General features: G+C 44.0%; 1 protein-coding gene and 1 non-coding gene across 2 annotated transcripts in view; both read left to right on the top strand.

The window, feature by feature from the left end:
* Positions 1-2727: 2727 nt before the first annotated feature.
* CCDC88B (coiled-coil domain containing 88B) overlaps positions 2728-15768 on the top strand; it is a 37425-nt gene continuing 24384 nt past the window's right edge. The window contains exons 1-4 of the mRNA XM_053367999.1: positions 2728-2906; positions 3845-3984; positions 8509-8617; positions 15588-15657. Of these exons, the coding sequence (XP_053223974.1) occupies positions 2847-2906; positions 3845-3984; positions 8509-8617; positions 15588-15657 (379 nt within the window). The 5' untranslated portion in view covers positions 2728-2846. The remainder of the gene's footprint in view (positions 2907-3844; positions 3985-8508; positions 8618-15587; positions 15658-15768) is intronic.
* On the top strand, positions 6919-7109 carry LOC128404516 (U2 spliceosomal RNA). The gene has a single exon (XR_008328118.1). It is a non-coding gene; the product is annotated as a U2 spliceosomal RNA (small nuclear RNA).

Here is a 15768-nt window from a genome sequence, read left to right as displayed (position 1 = left end):
GCTAAACTATGATTATTCATGGACCTTAAGGTCCTCTGCGGGGGCATGCCAGGAGAGGCAGTCCCGTAAATACAAGGGCCCTAAGCCACAAAGTGCTTTAAAGGTCAAAACCAGCACCTTAAGCCTGACCCAATACTCCACCAGGAGCCAGTGCAGCTGGAAAAGCACTGGGTGAATATGCTCCCATGGCAGGGACCCCCTGAGGAGCCTCGCTGCAGCATTCTGCACCTGCTGGAGTTTCTGGGACAGTTTCAAGGGCAGCCCCGTGTAGAGCGAATTACAGTAGTCAAGCCTGGAGGTGACCATCGCATGGATCACTGTGGCCAGATCGGGGCGGGAAAGGTAAGGGGCCAACTGCTTGATGCGGCGAAGGTGGAAAAATGTCGCTTTGGCTGTTGCTGTAACCTGCGCCTCCATGGAAAGGGAGGCATCAAGGATTACACCCAAACTCTTAACGGAAGGCAATGGCACTAATTGGGCCCCCGCAAGAGAAGGGAGTTGGTCCTTCATCCCCATACCATCGCAACCCAGCCATAGGACCTCTGTCTTTGAAGGATTTAGTTTCAAACGGCTCCCACGAAACCATCCAGCCACATCTTCCAAGCATCTGGTCAGTGTGTCCGGGGCCGAGTCAGTGTGGCCATCCATCACCAGATAGAGCTGAGTGTCATCAGCATATTGGTAAAGGTATGGTGGCTGGGGAAACCCAGTCAGATGGACAAGAAATAATAATAATAATAATAATAATAATAATAATAATAATAATAAAAATAAATAAATAAATGCATTTACAGTGGTACCTCAGTTTACGAACTTAATCCGTTCTGGAAGTCCATTCTTAAACCAAAACTGTTCTTAAACCAAGGGGCGCTTTCCCTAATGAGGCCTCCTGCCACCGGCGCCCTTCCACCGTTCGGCTGCCATTCGTAGACCGAGGTAAAGTTCGCAAACCGGGACACTACTTCTGGTTTTGCGGAGTTCATAAACCGAATAGTTTGTAAACAGGGCTGTTCTTAAACCGAGGTACCACTGTATATATAAATCACCTCGAGGCAGTTGTTCAGGAGGTGATTAATAAGTTGATGGTAATTGCACAAAATGGCTGCCGCATCTAAAAGCAGTAAAAGACAGGAACCAAAATGGGAAAGGCATGCTCCCCCTCATTTTGGCTCCTGTGGGTTTCTGAGGGGAGGTATTCATTGGGACCTTTCACAGGTGCCATAGCTGCTGGTGGGCGCCCAGGCGCCTGTGGGCACTGGGTTGTCATCCTCTGATCATGTATGAGTGGAAGCTATTTTGCTGCCACAGGAACAAAAGGCACCACTTTTTCCATGTCCATGATGCTTTTCCAGCCCTTCTGAAACTAACGATGGGTTCATAGTTTCCCCAGTGTGTCGCTAGCTCAATCTGAAGCAGAAGCTAAAAAAAAAAAGTTTCCTCACAAGAGATTTATTTTTAGCCGAGTCTCTCTTAAGAGAGTAGACTGAACAGGCCCGTGGATGAAGCCCTCTTTCATATTTTTCTCAGGCGCTAATGTTCTCACACTCAGTTTGAAGGGGCCATTAGAATATTGCCACAAATTCAGTTTCCTCTCGTGGCCAGCTGGTGCCCCGACTGCGTCATGTCCCAACAGAGTCGGCTTTCAGCACCCAATGCATTTTTCCTGTTTTGCTTCATCTCGTGTCTAATCGCAAAATTGGAATTGCAATCGATAGGCGCTGGCCTGCAACAGGGCCTTCTTGGTAGTAGTACCCCATTTGCGGAATGCCCTGTCTGGTGACCTACAACTGCCAGAGGGCTGTAATCGCTAACCCTTCTTCCCAGGGAATTCTGTGAATTGCAGCGCTGTGTGAGGGGGGATACAGGTCTCTCAGCACCCTTAACAAACTACAGTTCTTGGGAATCTTTGGTGGAAGCCATGACCATATAAAGTGGTATAATTGTGAATGTGGCCACAGTGGTCAAGGGACTGGAATGTTTTTCAACCCGAGGGCCGCCTTCCCCTCAGGGCAACCTCCCAAGGGCCACATGCTAGTTGTGGGTGGGGCCAGAGGCAAGCGTGGGTGGAGCCATTCATATAAAACTTTGAACCACAGGCTAGTTGTGGTCTACACACTCGCCTACCCTTTTCCCTCAATGAGGCCAGCAAGAGGCAGGATCAGGGTTCGATGACACATTCCAGTCAGGCAAAAACACTCAGCAGGGCCAGTGAGGGATACGGCCATGGCGATGTGGTCTGGGGAGAGCCCCGAGAAGCCACATTTGGCCCCCAAACCTGAAGGTCTTTGCTCTTAACGTGTCAGGACAGGAGTCAGCGGAACTTCCTGCCTCATGGTCCCATCACCTCGAAACCTGGCTCGCTATTAGGATTCTGGCATAACGGATGTGCGAAAGGCAGGCCTCTCACTTCCACCAACCGACAGTTCGGACCACAAACCTGATGGGGCACTTTGAGGCGGCGACAGATGACTTCTGCCCTCTCTGTTCCTCCATTGCAACCTCTTGAATGTGGTTTTTCTGCAGCGAGAACGGGAAATGAAGTCAGCGTTGTCCTCTCCTGCAAAGCAAGCCTGCAATGTCTCACTCAGGCTGGTGCGCTGAGAACTGGAAATATTTCGTCGAGGACATGTTTCGCATTGGCGGCTTCCTGCGTGGCGGAAATTAAGAAATCAGTCCCTTCATCCTATGTGGCTTCCTCTCTTGCTTCCCTCCCTCCCTCCACCCCCCACCCACCGATCAGTCTCATCGGCCCAAGATTACGGAAGGAAGTTTACCGTAAGCTTTAAGTGCATAGCACAGAACAGAAGGCGCAACCAACAAGGAGAGGGCGCCCCTTTGGTGGCACCATGGATGGAGATGTCACTGAGATGCTGGAAGATTTTGTCTCAGGGCCGCTGGTCACCTGGGTGAGCATCTATGGGGGGGCAGCAGGTTTTGAGGAGGGGTGTTGCTCTTCTGGGTTGTCCTAAATAAGGGCCTTATATCCCTGGTTTTGAAGTCATGCTGAGCCCAGGAGTTTTGGCAATATGTTGCCTAACACCGGTGGTCTGCTGGGTAATTTTATGGCAAGTTGGGCAGCTCGACTATTTGTGTGTGTGTGTGTGTGTGCATACAGGTGCACACACACACACATAATTGGTACACACATACCGAGCAGAAAACACTTTGACCCTGGTTTCCAACTAGGTAAGATTTTGGGAAGCTTTATTACTGAACCCACCAAATATTAAGCTTCTTGTTGCAGTTAGGTAAATGTAGACTTGATAAATTGGGGTTATTTACATGGTAATGTGTATTGCTTCACTTCCTTTGAAATGTGGTAAGCCAGCCCAGCAGTGTTTGGGGGCCTGGCGGTTTGTTCTGCTGAACTGGACACTGGACTTAAGAACATATGAAAAGCCTTCCAGCCAGATCACAGACCCTCCAAGTGTCCCTATTTTCCAGGGACAGTCCCAGATTTACAGAAGTTTCTGATTTGATCCTGGAATGTCCCACTTTTCCTTGGGATTTCCTTATTTTCATCAGACAAATGTTGGAGGGTGTGGACTTATGCGACCTCCAAGTCAAGATACAACCTTTAGAAGACATCTGAAGGCAGCCCTGTATATTGAAGTTTTTCCAATGTTTAATGTTTTATTATGTTTTTATATATGTTTTATATATTTTATTTATGTTGGAAGCCACTCAGAATGGCTGGAGCAAACCAGACAGATGGGGGTATTATTATTATTATTATATAGGAGATCTCTATTTTCATCGGAGAAATGTTGGAGGGTATGAAAGTGTGGATTAGGTAGGTTCACTTATAAACGTGAACTGAATCAAATTTATCTTCTCCCTACAGGTGCGAACCTTGGAGACGCTGACTTACTCGAGATCTGACCAGCCCCCTTCTCCCCATAGGAAGAAGAGACACGAGGGAGCACAAGAATATTTCCTCAAGCTGGTCAGTGGGGACACCCTCATCCATATCATGGAGATAATGTGAGTCATAGTGTACTGAGCGGATCACTGGGGCACCTCCAGAGGGTCAGTATTTTCTGGGAGGGATTCAAGTGAGAGACAGTGTGGTGCAGTGGTTAGAGTAATAATAACTGAGAGACCAGAATTAAAACCACCCACTGGGTGACCTTGGGCCAGTCACTATCTCTTATCCTGACTTACCTCCCAATATTGTTGTGAGGATAAAATGGAGAGATGGAGAACCATATATGACACCCTGAGCTCCTCAGAGGAAATGTGAAATATAAACATAATAGTTGTTGTTGTTGTTTAGTCGTTTAGTTGTGTCTGACTCTTCGTGACCCCATGGACCAGAGTAGGCCAGGCACTCCTGTCTTCCACTGCCTCCCGCAGTTTGGTCAGACTAATGCTGGTAGCTTCGAGAACACTGTCCAACCATCTCGTCCTCTGTCGTCCCCTTCTCCTTGTGCCCTCCATCTTTCCCAACATCAGGGTCCTTTCCAGGGAGTCTTCTCTTCTCATGAGGTGGCCAAAGTATTGGAGCCTCAGCTTCACGATCTGTCCTTCCAGTGAGCACTCAGGGCTGATTTCCTTCAGAATGGAGAGGTTTGATCTTCTTGCAGTCCATGGGACTCTCAAGAGTCTCCTCCAGCACCATAATTCAAAAGCATTAATTCTTCGGCCATCAGCCTTCTTTATGGTCCAATATAATAGTAGCAATAATGGAAAGCAGATACTGTACTGAGAAATTTAGGTTTGCACAATTTAATTCAATTTAATTCTGGTGTCCTGTAACAACGTGTGTGTGTGTGTGTGTGTGTGTGTGTGTGTGAAAGAGAGAGAGAGAGAGAGAGAGAGAGAGAGAGAGAGAGAGATGGGGAAATGCACTGTGGGATGGATTAATGCACATTCAAACGGTGCACAAGCAAATCACGATGACATCAGAATGAATGCTCATTGCTATGTAACCTCTTTGCAAGCAAATCAGAACAAATGCATTTATAGTATATTATATTACATTACATTAGTAGTGAGGTCATTCCCCCCCCTACTGTGTTTGAAGCTGCATTTACACGGGATTGTTCACACTGCTGTTCACAGGGTGGGGGCAGGGATGTTGATACATAGTGTAGTTAAATGGAACCTCCTATTCAGAGGCAGCAGGGCACTGGATACCAGTGGTTGGGGGGGGGTAAGCAGCAAAGTCTGGTCCCCCATTTTGTGACCTGCATCTGGATAGCCACTGACAGGACAGAACATCAGCCTTCATGGACTTAAGGGGAATCCTTAAATTATTATGAACTGAAAATTTGCCCAGGGAAGTAAACACTCTTTCAATTGCTTAGGTATTATTAAGTTAATAGCTTTCTTAAGTTATTATACCACCACTACTGCTTTTCTTGTTTTTTTTGGGTGGCTCCCAGAATTTATATCCCCTGCAACCCGGTAATTGTATATGAAAGCTAATTATCAGATTAAATCCTGCTCAGATTATTTTTAAATTGAAGACATCAGGTTGTTTTGGATGCTTTTAATATTATTAACAAAAGGACAACAATAATAAAAACTAAACATTCAGAAGTAATATGTCCATGGAACTGTATGCCAAAATTAATTTGGGAGTCTTTGACTTGTCACAAGCCTCCTTTGTGTTACAGCTGCAACCAACTGACCAGCCAACCAGTCTCTAATTAGGGATGGAAGAGAAATTTAACTCCCTGCACATTTAATGCTGAATCTATCAAATCAACACTCTCCAAAACAATATGCAAACCAAAATGAGGAAAAATTGTATCAAAATGCTGATGAATTTTCCTGAGGATTTTTTTAAAAAAACAAACATTTGCAAATTGCTGCAAAATGTGGAGAACTAAATTTAAGATTCAAAAAATGAGAAACTGGGGGAGCAAAATTGACAGAAGCTTCCATCCCAGTCTCAAATATAGTTGTGGTTCATTTCAATGTGCTTGAAGCATGTTAATTTGCAAATACAGTGGTACCTCAGGTTAAGTACTTAATTCGTTCCGGAGGTCCGTTCTTAACCTGAAACTGTTCTTAATCTGAAGCACCACTTTAGCTAATGGGGCCTCCTGCTGCTGCCGCGCCGCCGGAGCACGATTTCTGTTCCCATCCTGAAGCAAAATTCTTAACCCGAGGTAATATTTCTGGGTTAGCGGAGTCTGTAACCTGAAGCGTCTGTAACCTGAAGCATATGTAACCCGAGGTACCACTGTAGAGATATTTCCAATGCATTCAATTAAGGAAAATCAATAAAAAGGGGGGGAAATCGTATGAATCATTCAGGATTCAGCTGTATATTTCATGCTCAAATCAAAGCTGAAAGGGCAGAAGCAAGCACATCTTCAGGTAAACGAAAAGAGTCTGGCTTCACTGGCCAATCGTTTCAAAGGGTCTATGAAACCAAATAGATTTTCTGCTGTTGTGGCATAACAGGAATTTCTTTTTCAGCATTTCAGTGTTTTGCAGGGAACATTTTTCCAGCAAACAATCCTCTGCTAAGGAGCACGGATATTAATGTCAGCAGGAAAGTTCAGCTTGTACAGCTGTGTTTTTGCAGGATGCTCTCAAGGGAACAGAATCAAAGGGAAACTTTTGGGACCTCTGCTGGCACGCAGCGAGTTAACAGTGGCGCAGCGCATGGCGGGTAAATGGGCGGGTTTATGCAGATTTAGCACCAATGGCAATCACAGCAACGAGGCAGACGGCTGAGAAATTGACAAGATCGACAAAATCCACTATTTTTGAGATTAAACTGTCCATCAAGAGGCTGCTTAGCTGGACAACAGAAGCAGAAACGTTGTCCGAGTGTATTTTGTGGAATTGGAAACGGTGCTGAGTCCAATGGGGCAGTGAGCGCTTTGACACACCAGGTACCCACCGACAACTAAAAAGGCATCGGGAAAGGAGACCCGTTTGATTTTTGTTTCTTTTGGTATCGCTTCTCGGCCTTTTGGCTAAGATCAAGTGTAGTATCTGTTCTTATCAGTTTAATATCTGATATGTCCTCTATTTGAGGACTATATATTAAATGGATTTTTGGAATTGGGAGATGGAATAGGGGCTTGCTCCATCCACTCCATGCATCGACCTGGTATTGCAGTACCTCCAGGAACGGTGCACCTCCCTCTGGGGGGAATATTGCTGGTGCAAAAAATAGATAAGAGCTTGTAGTATTTTTCACTTATCGGCTTCTTGTGCAGGAAAAATCTGCGTAGAAAGTGATTTGATTCCATTCTCATTTACCGGAAAACGTTTATTGAATACAGTATAGGGAAGATAATTAGGTACAGCTGAAAACGCTGACCGCGTTAAGATAAATTCAACAGTGTAAATAGGTTTCGATGGATGTAATAATGAAAAACTGATTGGCATAATTTTTGTCAACTATGCCTGCCAACCTAGCAGTTCGAAAGCACCCCCGGGTGCAAGTAGATAAATAGGGACCGCTTACCAGCGGGAAGGAAAACGGCGTTTCCGTGTGCTGCGCTGGCTCGCCAGATGCAGCTTGTCACGCTGGCCACGTGACCCGGAAGTGTCTGCGGACAGCGCTGGCCCCCGGCCTCTTAAGCGAGATGGGTGCGCAACCCCAGAGTCGGACACGACTGGCCCGTACGGGCAGGGGTACCTTTACGTTTTATACAGGGATATAATATATGTAAAATGAACCATGGAAAGAGAAGAAGGGGACTCAATGATATCTTAACTATGTAAAATGCTTATCTGAAATTGTAAATCAGAGAATTTAATAAAAATCATATTAAATAATAAAATAAAACTTTAATTTATCAAATATGCTCTTTCCAAAACAACAGGAAAACTGAAACACAACCACTCTTTAAAATTCACCACTTATACAAAATGTTCTCTGCAGCTCAACATTTACAAAAATGCCTTTATTTGGGGAAAGCGTCCGTGAAAATGAACACACAGCTGAAAATGACTTACAAAAACACCTTATATCAGGAGAATTTGCTTGCAAAGATGTACGCTAGTCCAAACTGCATCCAAAACCTCTGCATCAGCCTGGGATTACACCTCCCCTCTGGCGGAGAATACTTTTGGTTCAGAATAACAAATGAAACAAGTAGCATAATGTTCTGCTTTGGAATGTTTTATTTACAAATCCTAACCCGCCAGGCTCTGTTTCCAAAATGTTGCAATCACCTCTTCTCACACTCCACTGCACTTCTACTGCTCATCTATCTATCTATCTATCTATCTATCATCTATCTATCTATCTATCTATCTATCTATCTATTTGTTGTGATTCTGCAACCCATTGTTAGCCCTGTGAGGCATACACTACAGTTCCCATTATATGTTAGAGATCCCCAGATCATCCTGGTAGAATTACAGTTCCCAAAATCTATTGTGGAGCGAGATAACTTGCTGAACCACTCTGCTGTATAACTGTTCCCTGTTTAAACTTGGCTAGGCCAGTAAAACGATTGTATATTTTCTCTGCTGTTGGGGACAGGATTTCCCTCCACTCATTCTTCCAATGTGCCTGGTTACCTTTCCTAGAGACCTGATTCCTGGGGGAGCGCAATCTCTGTGGAGTGAGCAAAACGAAGAGGCACACAGTTTGCAAATGCTCCAGAGCCTTCTGCAGCGGCTGCGCAGGTTCTACCAGGTGAGTAGGATTTAACACACGTTGGATCTGAACCCATGGCTTCTGCTCTGGTGTCCCCACACGTTCCTGACACAACCCATGTCACAAAAAGGCTGGAAGCTGATTGGGGTTTCAGTGCTTTACAAAATAATTGTTCTAATATGTTGTTGTTATAGTATTTTAATAGAAACAGCAATGTTCGGTGTATGGATTATGTCATTATATGGTTTGGTCACTAACAGAGCAAAACCAACCAACCACCAGGATGAGACAGTATGGATTTAGCACAACTTGTAACGGTTTGAACATTCCCAAAAAAAGAAAAAATATATTTCATGCTCTAAAGAAAGACCAATTGGACTTGATTTGTTTACAAGAGACCCATGTGACAAGAGCACATAGAAAATTATTAATAAATAAAAGATTGGGACAAGAATTTATATCTTCAGACAGAGTAAAAAAGAGAGGAGTAGTGATTTATGCAAAGGAAAAGCTGCAACCGAAACAAATCTTTAAAGACGACCAAGGAAGATATTTGGCAATTGAAATTCAATTTCAAGGAGAAAAGTATCTGATAGTGGGAATCTATGCACCAAATGAAGGGAAAGCTGAATTTTTTAAGAAGTTGCATGAGACTTTGATGGACTATATGGATCATAATTTAATCATGATGGGAGACATGAATGGAGTAGTTTCAACAAATATGGACAAAGCACAAAGACAGGTAGTAACAAAAGATGGAAGACTACCAAAGACTTTTTTTGAAATGACTGACAATATGGACTTGATTGACATTTGGAGAATAAAACACCCATTAGAAAGAGAGGGAACCTTCTTTTCTGAAGCCAAAATGACATGGACAAGGATTGACCAAATTTGGGTGACTAGCAGTATGGCGCAGAACATAAAGAAAGTGGAAATCTGCCCAAAAACTTTCTCCGACCATAACGCAGTAAAGATGGTGATGAGGCAAACAACAACTGGCTCCTTCAGATGGAGAATGAATGACATCTTACTTAGAGATGAGGAGATCTGTAAGAAGGCCCAAAAAACTTTGAAAGACTATTTTGAAATTAACTTAAGGACTAAAGTAGAAAAAAGAATAGTATGGGACGCAAGTAAAGCCGTGATGAGAGGGTTCCTGATACAACAAAATACATTAAAGAAAAGAAAGCAAAATGAGAGGAAGGAAAAAATTTTGGAAAAGATAAAAGAAGGGGAAAAGAAACTAAGATTGAAGCCAAAATCACAAGAGATTTTAAGAGAAATCAAACTTTATCAAACACAATATATGGAACTGACGAACCAAGAACTAGAGTGGAAAATTAAGCAAATGAGACAAAAGACTTTTGAATCTGCTGACAAATGTGGCAAGTTATTGGCTTGGCAAATAAAGAAGAGACAAAAACTCAACACGGTAACAAATATAGAAGTGGAAGGAAAGAACATAAGTAACCCAGCGGAAATTAGGAATTGTTTTCAGAACTACTTTAGACAACTTTACACACAAGGGCCGCAGAAGGAAATGGATATACAACAATTCCTCGAGGAAAATGGGCTGAAAAAGGTCTCGCAGGAAAGTAAGACGATTTTGAACCAGGAGATATCGGCACAAGAAATAGAAGATGCCATTCAAGGTATGACGCTGGGCAAATCCCCAGGACCGGATGGACTGACTTCCAAATACTACAAAGTTTTGAAGGAAGGGTTGATACAACCTTTGAAGGAAGTCTGTAACGAGATTATGGAGGGGAAAAGGGCACCCGATACGTGGAGAGAGGCCTACATTACACTTATACCAAAGACAGAGACTGAAAAGACCCAACTTAAAAACTACCGACCCATCTTGTTATTGAACGTGGATTACAAAATCTTTGCGGACATTTTAGCAAAGAGACTGAAAAGAGTTTTGATGGAGGAGATTCACGGGGACCAAGCGGGCTTTCTCCCGAAAAGGCATTTGTCGGATAACGTAAGGAATATAATTGATATTTTGGAAAAGTTGGAAGTGAATATAAACACTAAGGCTGTTTTGATATTTGTGGACGCCGAGAAAGCCTTTGACAACATTTCTTGGAGTTTTATGTTGAAGAACCTCCGGGGGATGGGGGTAGGCCAAGGGTTTGAGAATGGTATAGGTGCAATTTATTCTGAACAGAAAGCAAAATTAATTGTAAATAATGTGGTTACAGAAGAGTTCAAGATTGAAAAAGGGACACGACAGGGGTGCCCTATCTCCCCACTACTTTTTATATCGGTCCTGGAGGTTTTGCTTAATATGATCAGGAGGGACCAGTTGGTTAAAGGGATTCAGGTCGGAGCTAAACAATACAAACTGAGAGCATTTGCAGATGACCTAGTACTTACATTGCAAGAGCCAGAAGCTAGTACGAAAAGAGTTTTAGAAATAATCCAAGAATTTGGTCAATTGGCAGGATTTAAATTGAATAAGTTAAAGACAAAGGTATTGGAGAAAAACTTAACACAGGTTGAAAAAGAAAGGTTTCAGAATGAGACAGGGTTGACTGTGGTTAAAAAAGTGAAATATTTGGGTATAAACATGACAGCTAAGAATGTGAATCTATTTAAAGATAATTATGAAAAAACCTGGACAGAAGTGAAAAAAGATTTGGAGATTTGGTCAAACTTAAAGCTTTCCTTGTTAGGTCGAATTGCAGTTATAAAAATGAATGTATTGCCAAGAATGTTGTTTTTGTTTCAAGCATTGCAAATAATGGATAAAATGGACTGTTTCAAGAAGTGGCAAAAAGATATATCTAAATTTGTCTGGCAGGGCAAAAAGCCCAGAATTAAATTTAAGATATTAACGGATTCAAAGGAAAGAGGGGGGTTTGCCCTGCCAGACTTTAAACTGTATTATGAAGCGGCAGCTTTCTGCTGGCTGAAAGAATGGCTGCTTCTTGAAAACACAGACATTTTGGATCTGGAAGGTTTTAATAACATTTTTGGGTGGCATGCATATTTGTGGTATGACAAGGTTAAAGCACACAAAAGTTTCAAAAACCATATTGTCAGAAAAGCACTATTAAATGTCTGGATCAGATATAAAGATTTGCTGGAAAGTAAAACTCCAAGGTGGCTGTCGCCAATGGAAGCAAAGGCAGTTAAAAAGTTAAACATGGAGTCGAAGTGGCCAAGATACTGGGAAATTCTGGAAAAGGAAGGGGATAAACCGAGATTGCAGAGTTTTGAGAAATTAAAAGGGAAGGTGAGAGATTGGTTGCATTGCCATCAAATAAATGAAGCGTTTAAATTGGACAGTAAAATTGGCTTCCAGGTGGAAAAATCAAAATTGGAGACAGAATTGTTAGAACCCAGTACCAAGAATTTGTCAAAAATGTATAACTTGCTGCTGAAATGGAATACACAAGATGAAACGGTTAAATCAGCTATGATTAAATGGGCTCAGGACATTGGTCATAATATTTTGTTTGCTGATTGGGAAAAGTTGTGGACCACCGGGATGAAATTTACGGCATGTAATGCCTTAAGAGAAAATATTATGAAAATGATATATAGGTGGTACATAACCCCGGTCAAGCTTGCAAAGATTTACCATTTGCCTGACAACAAATGTTGGAAATGTAAAGAAAAGGAAGGTACATCTTTTCACCTTTGGTGGACGTGCCCGAAGATTAAGGCATTTTGGGAAATGATCTATAATGAACTTAAAAAGGTATTTAAATATACTTTCCCCAAGAAACCAGAGGCCTTTCTCTTGGGTATTGTCGGCCAGGGGGTGTTAAAGACGGATATAACTTTCTTTATGTATGCTACAACAGCAGCTAGAATACTTATTGCGAAGTACTGGAAGACGCAAGATTTACCCACACTGGAAGAATGGCAGGTGAAGGTGATAGACTACATGGGCTTGGCAGAAATGACGAGCAGAATCCGAAACCAGGGAAGAGAAGCAGCGCAAGAAGAATGGAAAAAGTTCAAGGACTATTTAAAGAAATATTACAAAATTAATGAAAGTTAGAATGATGTTGGACTGGAAAGTAAATGGTTACTATCAGTAATGGTTAAGACAAGGAGAATAAGGAAGATTAGTTTAAAACTTCAATTAAAATAAGGGAAGATTTGCTGAGTAAATGATAAGAACTTGGAATACAGAAAAGGGAGGCATGAGGAAGTCGGGGAAGAAAGGTATAAGAAACTAAGATATGAAATGGTACATGTTTTTTGTTTTGTTTTTGTTTTCTGTTTGTTTATGTATTTGTTATATGTTTGTGTTGTTATAAAAACCTGTAATAAAAAATTATTATAAAAAAAAAAAAAGGATTTAGCACAACTTGGGCCAGGACTAAGGTAAAGGTAAAGGTACCCCTGCCCGTACGGGCCAGTCGTGTCCGACTCTGGGGTTGTGCGCTCATCTCACTCTATAGGCCGGGAGCCAGCGCTGTCCGCAGACACTTCCGGGTCACGTGGCCAGCGTGACAAGCTGCATCTGGCGAGCCAGCGCAGCACACGGAACGCCGTTTACCTTCCCGCTGGTTAGCGGTCCCTATTTATCTACTTGCACCCGGGGGTGCTTTCGAACTGCTAGGTTGGCAGGCGCTGGGACCGAACGACGGAAGCGCACCCCGCCGCGGGGATTCGAACCGCCGACCATGCGATCGGCAAGTCCTAGGCGCTGAGGTTTTACCCACAGCGCCACCCGCGCCCCTTGGGCCAGGACTACTCTGATGTAAATCTCTCACCCCAGCTGAGCCAGATATATGCCACTGTACGTCCTTCAACCCAATTTAGCCAGGGCTAAACTGGTGTAATTTGATGACATATTCACACCATACATTTAAAGCGCTATGAAACCACCTTAAACATTCATGGCTTCTCCCAAAGAACTATGGGAGCTGTGATTTCTTCAATGTGCTTAGCAATTCCCAGAATTCCCTGGGAAGAGGGATTGACTGTTAAAACCACTCTGGAAATTGTAGCTCTATAAGAGGAAGGGGGGGGTTTCATCTAACAATTCTCAGCACTCTCTCCAAGGAGCCCAAGGTGACTGTTACGGAAATTACGGGGGGGGGGGCACATCTTTAAAGTTACATATTACAAATCTTATGCCTGAATGTATCCTTTCAACTTGACAGCTCAGGGAAGTTACCTAGCTTTAAAAATACCGTATTTTTCGCACCATAGGACGCACTTTTTCCCTCCTAAAAAGCAAGGGAAAATGTGTGTGCGTCCTATGGAGCGAATGCAGGGGGGGAGGCAGGCGGGAAAAGCTTCGTGCGCTTTTGCGGGCTTTTCCCCAGGAGGGAGAAGGGACTGACTGGCCGCATCAGTCCCTTCTCCCTCCTCAGGCAAAAGCCCCCAAGAGCGGCGCCCTCTTTAAAGGCTGCGCGGCTCCTGTGGGCTTTTCTACGAGGTGGGGGAATCCCCCCACCTCCCAGAAAAGCCAGGAGAAGCCGCGCAGCCCCGTTAAAGAGCACGCGGCTTCTGCGGGAGGTGGGGGAAGCTGCAGCAGATTCCCTCCTCCCGGGCTCCCTTTGAAGCGGCAATGTGGGAGGGGAGCAGCTTACACTCGTGTAAGCAGCTCCTCTCCCACTTTCCTGCTTCAAAGCAATCACGGAGGAGGGAAGGAAGGGGACCATGGATTCTCCGCTGCTGACGGCTGCAGCGGATTCCCTCCTCCGTGGTTGCTTTGAAGCAGGAAAGTGGGAGGGGAGCAGCTTACACTTGTGTAAGCAGCTCCTCTCCCACTTTCCTGCTTCAAAGTGGAGGGAATCCACTGCAATTGCGAGCAGAGGATCCATGGCTCTGCTTCCTTCCCTCGAAGCAGGGTGCGGGGGTGCAGGGGGGAAAGACGGCAGGAAATAGATGCTGGGCAGGAAGACACAACCACACTTTGACCACTGAAAGTCCACCCCAGATTTCCACTGAGACGGCCAGGCTAATCTCGATGGCCATAAGTCAGACTCAGCATTATTAACTGGACTTAGATAAGCCATGGTTCCCCTTCCTACCCTCCTCTGAGGCTCGATTTAAAGCAGCAAAGCCGACAGGAGCCACCTGCTTTGCTGCTTTAAATAGTTTAGTGCAACATTTGATTCAGAATATTTTTTCCCGTATTTTCCTCCTCTAAAAACTAGGTGCGCCCTATGGTCAGGTGTGCCCTATGGAGCGAAAAATACGGTAATATAAAATCAATCCCTTTGCCAGTTTCCTCCATTCCTAAGCTATTTTCCCCTTGAAAAAGGACTCCAGGAAGTGTCCAGAGGTGACAATTGCTGGGCTCATTGTTAGCCAAGGGAAGCCAAATCTCATCACCTGACTTGCCTCAGGCTCCAGACATGCAAAGGAAGTTCTACTGTACTTTTGGGTGGTGGGTACTTAAGACATATTTGTCTATGCTAATCTTATACCTGAGTCTTGCCCTGCCATGTCTGCTTATGCTCATCTTGTACCAAGGACTTGTCTGGACATGTTTGCCAAGGTTAACCCCTCCCCTTTTGTGACATGTCAGTGATGTAGCAGTGATGCTGTACGAACTGTATTCTGGGATATGGTGGGAAAGTTTTAAAAGTCTTTGCCACCCCATCCTCAGGGTTCAAATTTCGTCTTTGAACCTATTGCGCAATAAACTTTGGTCTACAAAGTTTGGTGGCTGGACTCCTTCCTTTATTCCGCAGGGACCCGCGGGCTCTGCCCAACGAACTGGGTGACTTTGCAGCCTCACACCTAGATTTTTCCGTAACATTGACATACATGCTTCTTCCCCCCCACCCCACAACCATTTCACCTGCGACACAACAACCCTGCGAGGTAGGTTAGGCTTAGAGGCAGTGACAGGCCTGAAGTCACCCAGTCATGGCCAAGTGGGGATTTGAACCCTAGTCTCCCATGTCCTTGTCTGACCCTCTAACCACTACAACACACTCTACTCCACGCTGAGGAATAAGTACAACATCACTCTGTTATCTGTTATTATTCTCCCCTTCCATGCTCTTTCTCTCTTCCCCAGAACGATTTGCAACAACTGATTCTTTCATTGCCTCCTAATTTACATCTTCTGGCCCAAGATCCTCTCACAGGTAGGCCTATTGGGAGAAAAATTGTGGTGCTGAAACCACCAGAACAGATAGATCTGAACTTTCCTGTTCAGGAAAGTTTTTAACGGTTGATCTTTTATTGTGTTTTTTAAA

This window comes from Podarcis raffonei, chromosome 16, assembly GCF_027172205.1.
Source record: "Podarcis raffonei isolate rPodRaf1 chromosome 16, rPodRaf1.pri, whole genome shotgun sequence".
NCBI lineage: Eukaryota > Metazoa > Chordata > Lepidosauria > Squamata > Lacertidae > Podarcis > Podarcis raffonei.
The sequence above is the reverse complement of the archived record's forward strand: the minus strand, read 5'-3'. Positions and strand labels throughout refer to the sequence as shown.